This window comes from Cucumis melo, chromosome 12 (genome assembly GCF_025177605.1).
Source record: "Cucumis melo cultivar AY chromosome 12, USDA_Cmelo_AY_1.0, whole genome shotgun sequence".
In the NCBI taxonomy this organism is placed as follows: domain Eukaryota; kingdom Viridiplantae; phylum Streptophyta; class Magnoliopsida; order Cucurbitales; family Cucurbitaceae; genus Cucumis; species Cucumis melo.
In genome coordinates, this window is record NC_066868.1 from 15,733,477 (window position 1) to 15,744,781 (window position 11,305).

The window sequence follows — 11,305 nt, forward strand, 5'->3', positions numbered from 1 at the left end:
AATATATATATATATATATATATATATATATATGTTTTCAAAATTTATAATAATAAAAGAAAAAGGCTAATAGATAACATTTTTTAAGAAATTAACTTTAACAATGAGACTAAACTAAATATTTTATGATTTATTTATTAAAAGGAGGGACTAAAATTAGATAATTGAAAGACGGACTGAATATGAACCAATTTCAAGGAATAGGGACCCAAATAATATTTTTGCCAAAAGTGTTTAAATTGAGGTAAGAACATTCTAACTTTTGACTTCAGAGCATGTCTTCATCAATCAAGCTATTATTAGATTGAGAGCTAATTTTAAATTAGTTTTGGAGACATTTGTATGGATAGCAAACCACAAAATTAAAAATATTTTATAAAATATAGAAAAAAAAAATTCTTTAATAAGCTATAAAGAATTTAATAGATTTTGCTATATTTTATAAATAATTTCAATGGTTTACTATATTTGAAAATGTCCCTTAATTTTTAATTGTTTCAATATATTTATTTATATAAAATTATTACAAACGGTAAAACTACCGAAATGTTTATAAAATATAATAAAATTTGATATTCTATCAATTTACATTGTAATGCTCTGAGTTTAGAAGGAGATAATTTGATATTCTATAAATGTAGATTGTAGTGCCCTGAGTTTAGAAGGAGACACGAATGATAGTTTAAGAGGAGACATGAATGATCCGTAGTTTAGGAAGAGACATGAATGATCCGATATCACATCTCAACGAAAGGGATCTTAAGGACATGAAAATAATGTTAAAAAAATTAAGAGTTACTACTTATACCAACAATATGCAACTTTCTTCTCGGTATCACAATCACAAGAACATAGAAATCGCAAAGTTTGTTTCGCTCGAGATAATTACATGTTACTTCTGGGAATTCTCTCAAATTGTAGTCTATTTTGTTTAATTATTGATATTTTCTTCAAAAGCAAATAAATATTTAACTCAGACATACTATCGATAGACGGATTCAAATGTATAGGTTTGTTATCTAAATCCCAACAATTATTTAAATTCTAGAGTATTGAACTTTTCAAGTATATTCATACTCATATCTACCCTCAGACATAAAATTTCGAAAAGTATCAACTTTTACTTTTCTTTTAGATTATCTGGAATTCATAATTCATAATAAATCTATGTCAATTGAGCTACACTAATGTTGTCATTAATTCTTATCATTTCTAGTCAATTTGTTAGAGTACAAAACTAATTTGAACGTTTGAGAGAACTATCTGAGTTTCAAACGATGTAGAGACACTTGACTCTCCCTTGACATTATTGCCCCATGAAAAACGGGCAGAGTTGGGCATTATTTATTTATTTATTTTTCATATGTAAAGAAGTAGGCTCTTCAACTAAACTTTTACAAAAATGTCTTCATTTACAATCTACGTTGCAAGTATATAAACTAGTCAAAAATGAAAAATTAGAATCCTTTTAACACAGAAATAACCCTACCAAAAAATATAAGATACTTAAATAGAATCTCTGACTTGATTCACAATTGGTCAAAGCCATTACAAATTATGGTCACTGGAAGATACTTACTTCATCACACTTGGTCTTCTTCGTCTCCTGCTTGTTGTCTCCATCTCCATTTTCTTCCCCATCTACTGGATGGTCACTGTTTGAATCAGCTCCACATCTTTTTCTTTGAGGAACAACCTGAAAGAAAGAATCCTTCCAATCTCTTGTTTCCAAGTACTTGAGTAGAATCTCTATGACTTGGTTCACAGTAAGGACCTGGAAATGACTATTGTAAGAGTAATAAATATAAGAAGTCAATTTGTAATCTTGTAGGTCGGAAATCCAAAAAGCCTAAGCTCACTTTGTTTTGGCCAAGAAACAAACCTAATTGACCCACTTACACCCCTACAAAATTTGGTTAAGAGCATTTCTTTTGTAATCACTTTTACAGCCTACTGGAATGCCTCGGCTCCTATTTGTTATTCGCATTGTTTTCAGATAAAGAAATATTCATTGATCAACGAAAAGGAAAAAACCTTACAAGAAGTATTCTCAATCGGAGATTAAATAAGATAAACAGAAATGATTGAAAGGGTGTTTTATCCCTGCACCAATAAAAAGCAGAACACAAACCATATCCATAAATCTATCCAAAAGGAGCACTGTACTTGACATTGTCTAATAAGTTGAATCGTGGGGCTTTTAACTTTACTCGTTGGAAACTTGGAGATTGCAAAAGGAGGCCTCACTGGGTACGATACAGAGCCCAACGTTTCGTGGCATATGGTTATTTATGAGCAAGTATGCTCCACACCTGTTTGAGTGGGTCTCAAATTGTGGGCGTTAAAGTCTCTAATATAAAACCCATAGGTCTATAAGCTTTTTAGGCTTTCCCATTTATAAAATGTTTCCATGAGATTAATCAAATACTTAACTTTTTAGAGGATTTTAGGGTGGGATTATAAGAGAAAAGCCTTCTTTGGGTCATGTTCCGTTCAACGTGTTTACAATTTGCAGTTTGGAGGTTACATTATGCAAGCTTCAGTTTTGCCCTTTTTTTTCAGGAAATTTGTATTCATATTGGTTTTCATCATCCTTAATCAAATGAGGAGACAACAGAGTTGTGAGCCCCTTCAGGAGCTTTCCATATATTTTCCTCTTCCATCTATTAAGCGTCCCTTCACCCTTCCTTGAGCCCCCTTTCATTCTTCCCTCTTTTAAAGGTTTGAGATCTCAAAGGTGGTCAAATTCAATGCTCAGCATCACATGGAAAAGTTGATACTTGGGATTCTTTTTCCTTTTGTAAGTAAAGCGTTTGTGCATTTTGTGTAAAGCATCTTAAGGATCTCGACCATATCCTTTGGAATAGTCGGTTCACAAAATCCATTTGGATTCACTTTTTGGTCATTTGTGACCTATTAAGGACCTGGCCGTGAATGCTATTCTACGATGGAGAAGTTCTTTTGCCCCACGGGCAAGCCCTTTTTTGCTATTCCGTGGGGTATTTGTTTAAAGAGGAATGGTAAAATTTTCAAAGGGGTTAAAAGGTTTCGGGAAGAGAATTAGGAAGTTGCTAAATTCAATGCCCACAAGATTTTCTAATTGTCAATTGGGTCTTATTCTCGTTGGTTTGAGTTCTATTTTGTAGCTTTTATTGAGGCTCCTTTTTGAGATGTTCCTTTTCTTGTATGCCTTCTACGTTCTTTCATTTTTCTTCAAAACTAAGTAGTTACAAGATTGGAGCACAATTGTATTCTTAATCTCCAATTTTGTAAGTCCAGGATGACAGAATTTAGAGTCCCGAAATGTCAATAAAAGTAATTAGGATGTACAAACCAAGAAATACCTGAGAGCTAGACATCTTCAAGTAACTTCCTATTGGAAGTCTTGCTGTTTGAATTTCCTGTTCTTGTGCTTTCTTCAAGGTAATCCCTTTCCATCTGTTACGATCGACTAACCCACCAACTATATAAATTTTCTTTAGATCAAGGTCATCAAGCACAGTTTCTGAGTCTGCTGTGAGATATACCAGATTTTCCTTCTGCTCTTGCAAAGCATCTATGTATGATCTACGTTCCTTCTCAATGATCCATTTATCAAATCCTGGAAGCCTTTGCAGTTGGCTTCCCATTTCTCCATTACACCCAGTCAACCAGAGATGACAAGGAGAAGGGCATCTTCCATTCACTGCATAACAATACATTATCTGCAGGTTTTTACCCAATAAAGATACTCAGAAAACTTGCTGTTTCCAAAAGATCATTGAATCATTACTAGTTAAATTAATTTGAGAATTAACATACAAAATAAAGAAAAATGCGACATGAGGATAAAACGTCAAAGTTGTGAATCCGACCAAAGTCCCACATCGGTTAGATAAGGGGATGATCTTGGGTATACAAGTGAGAACAACTATCTTCATTGGTATGAGGCCTTTTGGGATGGTACCAAAAGCAAAGCCATGAGATGTATATCCAAAGTGGACAATATCATACCATTGTGGAGATATTCGAAGGGTTTGTTGTCTTAACAAGTGGTACCAGAGTCATACCTCTAACTTAACCATGCCAGTATGATCCTCAGGTGTTGGAAAAAGATGTAATAAAAGCCTCGAAAGCCTAAAAAAGTAAGTCACGATGAGATCCGTGGTTAGACTCTGTCGGATGGGCAGGGAGTTAGCTCAGATAGAGCTTGGCGGATGTGATGACTATTTGAGGGAAGGATTGTGGTGATTTGTTCGAGAGAGTTAGCTCAGATAGAGCTTGGCGGATGTGATGACTATTTGAGGGGAGGATTGTGGTAATTTGTTCGAGGGGAGGATTGTGAATCCGACCAAAGTCCCACATCAGTTAGATAAGTGGATGATCTTGGATATATAAGTGAATACAACTATCTCCATTGGTATGAGGTCTTTGGGATGAATTGATGGACAATATCACACCATTGTGGAGATATTCGGGGGGCTTGTTGTCCTAACAAAAGTTTTCAGTAGTCTTCAAAAATGAATCACTTGTATATTGAAAAAGATCCAATTCGACATCACAATAAAAAGCAGCATCCTGACCATGGCCATAACTAAACTGTGAGGACAAGAATAAAGAATAAATGACCTATGAAATGCTACGACATAGTGATGATGACGTATTTTAGAATGCCTTGGCATGATAAGTAACTAATGTAGGAAATCAGTAAAATGTGTCATGCTATGCATTTTTATTTCTCCAAAAAATATTCCATCTTAGTCATCATAGTCTTTTCCAATTAAATACTGCCCATCATACATTTTGTAGGACTACCGTGCACTTAGGTGCAATATAAACTTATATTCTCACATTAGAAATCTTATACCATCATAAGATTCAGAGTTAAATTCGATCCTATAAATTTATGCTTTTATTAAAAACGTAAAAAGTCCAAAATTTGAAAAGGGTGACTCCTATGATGCTCTCCTCTTTTTCTTTATTCTCGTCTCCATCTTCCAGTGGTTCTCAAGTCTTTTGACAGGGTGGGATTAGTCAAGCATTTGATTGGTTGAAGATCAAGGTGGCTAGTAGTGGAGAGGTAGGTATCCATTATCCAAGGCTGTCTGAATGAAGTAATAGTTCTATTCATTCTCTCTCAACCACGCAGTATCCATATAATCGTTGAGTAATAATTCCAAGGCTACTGTTATAGCCTAAATACCAAATTATTCTGAGGCTTCCACGTGATGGTCATTCGTTGAGTTGAGACTACCTCTGAAGAATGCTTATGCTGGAATTTTAAAACAATAAAATAAATAAATAAAAATTTAAAAATGGCAATGAATAAATGCAACCATCATTCCGGAAGGAGGAGAGAAGGTTGGGAACCCTTCCATGATATCATAAAGAGTTACCAAGGACAAAAGTGCAGACGGAGACACAAACCAGGTTAGTTGGTTTTGTTTCAATTGGAGCAAGCGAAGGAAGATCACAGAACCTATATAGATGGAGTAAACCTTGAAATCTCACACATCAATCTTGGAAGTATATGACATTAATAGACCAAGGAATAAGTAATTCAACATCAAGGATAAATAACACTTCCCCCAGAGGTCACATTTTCAAATCTGTTGGTGGCCTTACTATGGAAAATCGTTTGTCTACGAAATTCTGCATCTAGGGGCAAGAGCGGACTATACTTTAAAAAACACCATGGATGAATATGAACAAATACACTAATGGTCCCTCACAAAATCCATTAAAATGAATATGTAAATATTATTTGAAGAAAAAATAAAAAATAGGAAACTCTTTTGGGAAGATTCAAACTTCACTTTTATCATTTTTAAGGGTCTTTTCCCCTAAAAAAACCAAACAAGGTCAAAAAATTGATATTGATGTAAATCATACATATTGCTTTAATGCTCTCTTTTAGCGTAAAACTTACCCTTCTCTTTGCCTCCTATAACCTCACTTCTCTTATGCCCCAATTGAACTGTTTTTTGTTATTCCTTTGGCACATAGTTTGCTTTTTTTTTTTTTTGTGTAATTACATCTCGATGATTATTTCTTATACACACAAACTTCTAGGGGCCGTTTGGGGGAAAGGTTGGATTATGGAAGGTTACGGTTATGATAAATATAGTGTTATGATAAACCTAGGGTTATAATAAGATGTGTTTGGAGAAGGGTTATAAAGGAAGTGTTATGATAAGAAGTGTTTGGGGAAGAGTTACGTAGATAGTGTTATAGAATTTATATATTTATATATATATACACATACATACATACATTTATTTAACTACAACGTTCATTTCAACAAATTAGTTTTATGAATGTGACATGCAACCCGTAAAAATATAAATAAGTGCAAATAACAAATGGAAATACGAAATACCAGAAATAATGAGGTTGAGATTGATATTAAAATTTAATTACCTTCAATCAACTCTATGTTCGAATTCATATCAATATATTTGTGAAATTACAATTTTGATATAAATCTCATAAGTACAATACGAGATTGATATGCATCCGAACATAGATTTGATTGAAGGAAAGTAAATTAAAATTTTAACTGTGTAATCACAGTAAATTACCTAATTCAAGAATAAAGGAAGAAATTAAAATTTTAATAAAGTAATTGTACCAAATTTATAACTTAAAAACAAGTTGTGTTTTAAAAATAAAAAAAAATTAAAATTAACAAAACACTTAAGTATACAAATTATAAATGAGAAAAAAATAGATTGAGGAAGAGTTGAGAAAGGGTTGAAGAAGCGTTGTGTAATCTCAATAACTAACTAAGATGTCATGGATTCAACCCATTGAAGTCATTTACCTAGGAATTAATTTCGTGCAAGTTTCCTTGACATCCAAATTTTGTAGGGTATCTTGCAAACTAGAACTGGTGTCTAGAGTTGTAGGCAAAGGAGGTATCTTTGAGATCAAAGTATGCAATATCCCACTTGAATACTTGATAGGTGATCTATAGAAACCTATCTTTCATCGTCAAAATGTTTGGGGTATTTATCCAACACACTAAGGAAATTATAAGAAAGCTTCATTTGGTTGAATGCATATCAAAGACAAAAAAATTTAACCAATTCTCCAACTGAAACCACTATGCTATGAGACCTGGGATTAGCATCGTGCATACAAATTTCTGAAAAGTAATAGACTAAAACATCTTCCAAGAGCTTGGTGATAGGAATGCCATTGGATACTAAAGTATATTAGTAATTAGTTAAGGAGATTGTTATGGTATTTCGTCATACATAGAGGAACGGCAAAAGGAGAAAGAATTTTTTTAAAAGGGTTGTGTACAAGGAGCTCCTTAGAGTTCCGTATCTTTGTAGCAAGAAATTTTACTAGTATTCAAATAAAGGATTGCAATCCTATATGTACTCCAACTGAGTCTGGCTTGGAACTAAATAAAGACCATGAAGTAAAGAAGAAAGAAGGTGAACGACATACTATATAACCACATTGTGGGTAGTTTGATGCATTCACCTGGAAGAAACAAGATTTCGGGAGAAGCCAACGCAGTTACATCTTTTTGGGATACTGAAAGGATTTTTTATTACTTGCAAAAAGAGACAAAAAATGATGGGTTGTTCTACAAAAGTGGGAAATAAAAATAAGAAAATCGAATTTCGGAAGTAATTATGCTGGGAGATTGAAACGATGGAAGGAGCACTTCAAGTCATGCGTTTGTGTTATCTCAGGCAGCATATTTGGTGGTTTTCCAAGAAACATCCATTTGTTACTTTATCAACTACTAACGCTAGATTTAAGCCTGCCAAGGCTTGCCTTTTTCAAACTATTTGGCTAAGAAACTGTCTTCCAAGAATAACAACCAATTTCACTTCTTAAAGGGCACCATAGAAGAAGCCCTTCATTCCATTTCCATCTACCAGAAACATTTAACAAACCTCTTAAATAGATAGACAGCATTTTAGAAGTAAAAAATTAAAAAAATATATAGCATTAAAAAGTATTCGATTCGCACCAGAAATAGTTAATCAACCATGTGAAGTGTGAGTAACAAGAAAAAAAGACCTGCTGAACAAGACTGTGAATCTCCGAAGGGGTCATGAGGTGAGAAAATTCAAGGTCGATGACAATATTTTGGCCACAATCTTTGGCGGTGTTGAGTCTCACAATTTTCTTCTCCCTATCCTCCGACCTCTTCCCCATCCTCTCCTTCCTCAGATTTCTCCGAGATTCGATCAGTTTGGCTCTCTCCTCCTCTGTAACACAGGCCAGTTTCTCTTCCCATTCCTTCCGTTTGCGCTCGATGTCTTTCTTCTTCTGCTCTTTAGCCTGAAGTTTCTTGTCCGCTTTCTTCGCTTCGTATCGTTGTTGCTTCAGAAGCTTCTTCCTGGCATTCTTGGAGAGGGAAGGTTCAGGAGGATTGCAGGCGGAAGGGGAACATGGAGGATCAATTTTAGGGCTGTGGCCCCCTTCTACATCCTCCATTGTTGGCTACCAAATGCAGAGTCACAAATACACTAGGGAAACTGTAAATTGCGTTGCCCCAAAAGGTGGTGAACAAAAGATATAGAGAGTTTGAAACTTCGAAATTAACTTGTAAAACTTTTTTTTTTCTTTGGAAAATTTGATAGAAAAAGGAAACTTACATAATGCAATAAAACTCCTAGTCACTTTTCAAATATTTATGTTCTATCCTTTCCCCATCAATCTTCCTCCTATCATTGCGTCTTTTTTTTTTTTTTTTTTTTTTGTCTTCCTTTCATATTTTCTTCTTTTCTCTTTTTCTTTTATTTATTTCCATAGTTTTCAATCGTTTATTTATGTCATTTGATATTTACATGGTTTTTCTTTTTTTACTTTCATTTTTTCACTTCGATTTATTTCCGTTTTTTTTACTTCCATTTATTTCCATTATCTTTCTACTTTTTTCAACAAAATAGTAAAATCTAAAAAATCATTTAGATTGAAGTAGCTAAACGGAAATATATATAAAATATAAAGAATTTAAAAAAAAAATCATGTAAACCATGGTTTAAAAAAGTAAGCGATCTGAATTGGAGTAACCAAATTTAAACGATCAGATCGAGTATAAATTGTAGCAATATCTAAACGATCGTGTATATTACGCATATTATTGACGGTGTGGTTGACGGGTATTTACATAGTGGGTCTTTGGCATTTTTCCATTTTTGGAATTGTTGTATACAATGTAAATATTTTACCCTTATAATGGAAACTATCAAAAATACTTCATAAAACGTATATATTTGGTACGATTATTTAGATTTGGATACAAGTTCGTTTAAATTAACCCAAATCTAAACGATTTTTCTTCGCTTACTTTTTCAACATTCTTTGTTAACGATTTTTTTAATTCTTTGTTATAATAACAAATCAATTTGTTTAAAGGATTGTTTAGATTTGGGTACCTCAACTATTTTTTTAATACTCTATTTAGCTATTCGTTAACAAAGAAGGGAGGACAAAGAATATTTAAAAAATGGTTTTTTATTTTCGTTTTTATCCCTGATTTTGTGGTATATTATGGTTTTCATTAAATGGAATTAATAAGTTTTATAGGAAATTGGCTGAAGCGCGCTTTTTGTTATTTGCGCACGGAACTCACGTTATCCTGATTATGTGGTACACTAAACAGAATAAATAAATTTTATAGCAAATTGGCTAACGAGTGCTTTTTTTCATTCCAATTGGCTGACTGAGTGCCTATTTTATTCCATTTTGCTCATGATTGTGTATTTTAAGATTTTCACTCTATGCAAATGTATCTATTTAGTTATCCTAATCAAACATTTGTATCTAACAAATGTTTATATATTTATCTAATAAAATTATATCCTTTATCTTTAATAAATGTTTAAATATTTATTTTCTAAATTTTCTAAAATTCTAAAACAATCTATTTCTATCTAATTGTTTGAGAATTTTTCTTTTTTTTTTTTTTTTTTTTGACAAAATCTACCATTTTTTTGAATTTAAGCCCTTCGGCTTAGTTTGTAATCTTTAATTTGTAACTCAAATCCATTTCAACATTATTTTTATTTTTAATAATTCTAATTATATTCTTGTCTTAAAAAACATGATCAAATACGGATTTTTTAATAATTCTAATTACGTTCTTGTCTTCAAAACATGATCAAATACGGATTAATTGAAAATATAACACTTTTGAAAGAGAGGTAAGAAAACAAGTACTTTACAAATTAGGATGCCAAAAATTTTGTTAAAGAGACGCACCCATATTTATGGATTATTTTCACAAATATAGTGTTTTTGGAAACTAATAACAAAAATATGGTAGTTTTTGAAGAAATGATAAAAATGTGGTGAATTGCCCACTATTGACAAAAATATGGTGGTTTTTTAAAACAAAGAAAGTCGTCTACCGGCTTTCGTTAATCCACGTCAACCTATTTTGACTAATTTGACCCACGTGAAACGTGGACCGGATATGGTACACGATTTCCTTAAAAAAGAAGAAAAATTATGGTTTATTTTCTTAAATACATAATTAATCAAAGATATAATTAAGAAAAACTTAATATTCATGCTATGATTATTATGGTTTAATTTCTTAGAAAAAAACTATCATACTTTTAAAATCCCTAGACATTTAATTAATTAATCAATGAAGCCCTTATTTATGGTTATTATGGTTTAATTAATTAAAAACTTAAGTAATCAATCTTTATTTTTGTCCTAATCTAGTAACAATTATTATGATTATTATGATCACTCACAACAAACTTTAATTTCTATGTTTAAGGGCTTTAGGAATTTCTCCACACATTTTTTTTAGAACAAACATTTAAAATCCTCTTACCACCTAATTCGCTTACATTACTTACTTTTTAAACCATAATGATAATTTAAACTAATTAATTAGAAAGATTTGTATGGTCTAAATTTTAAAACCATAGTAACAACTTAATACATAGTAGAAGGATGTGCCATGAAACTTGGAATTAATGAATTATATGAGATTTGTTATAAAATTTTTAAGTTAAAAAAAAAAAAACTTTCATAAATGTAACAAAACTGCCTGTGTAACAAAGCCTATAAAGTTATTCATTTTTTAAATGTTCAAAGTTTGCTCTTCCATCCTTCTTCCCCATTTATCTGTTCCATCATCTTTCTTCTTTTTTTTTTTTTTTTTTTGCTTTCTTCCCGCTTTTGTCTATTCCTTCATCTTTCATTCTTTTCGTCTTTCATTCTTTTTTTTTTTGTTTAAGATTGTGTATTAAATATAAAAGATATTTTTTTTTCAAACTTTTATTTGGTTGTTCAAGATCGTGTATTATAAAAGACTGGAAAAAAAAGTCGTTTAGAT

General features: G+C 32.0%; 1 protein-coding gene across 2 annotated transcripts; it reads right to left on the reverse strand.

Moving 5' to 3' along the window:
* Positions 1-1,381: 1,381 nt before the first annotated feature.
* LOC103502202 (tRNA (guanine(9)-N1)-methyltransferase) lies at positions 1,382-8,626 on the reverse strand. 2 transcript variants are annotated; one of them, XM_008466053.3, is made up of 3 exons: positions 8,023-8,626; positions 3,345-3,704; positions 1,382-1,774 (listed from the first exon to the last, which is right to left on the reverse strand). In XM_008466053.3, exons 1-3 carry the CDS (start codon positions 8,440-8,442, stop codon positions 1,562-1,564), a joined length of 993 nt encoding a protein of 330 aa, XP_008464275.2. In that variant the 5' UTR covers positions 8,443-8,626; the 3' UTR covers positions 1,382-1,561. The 2 variants fall into 2 exon arrangements, with proteins under 2 accessions (XP_008464275.2, XP_008464276.2); XM_008466054.3 differs by having other exon boundaries at positions 1,382-1,784.
* Positions 8,627-11,305: the final 2,679 nt, after the last annotated feature.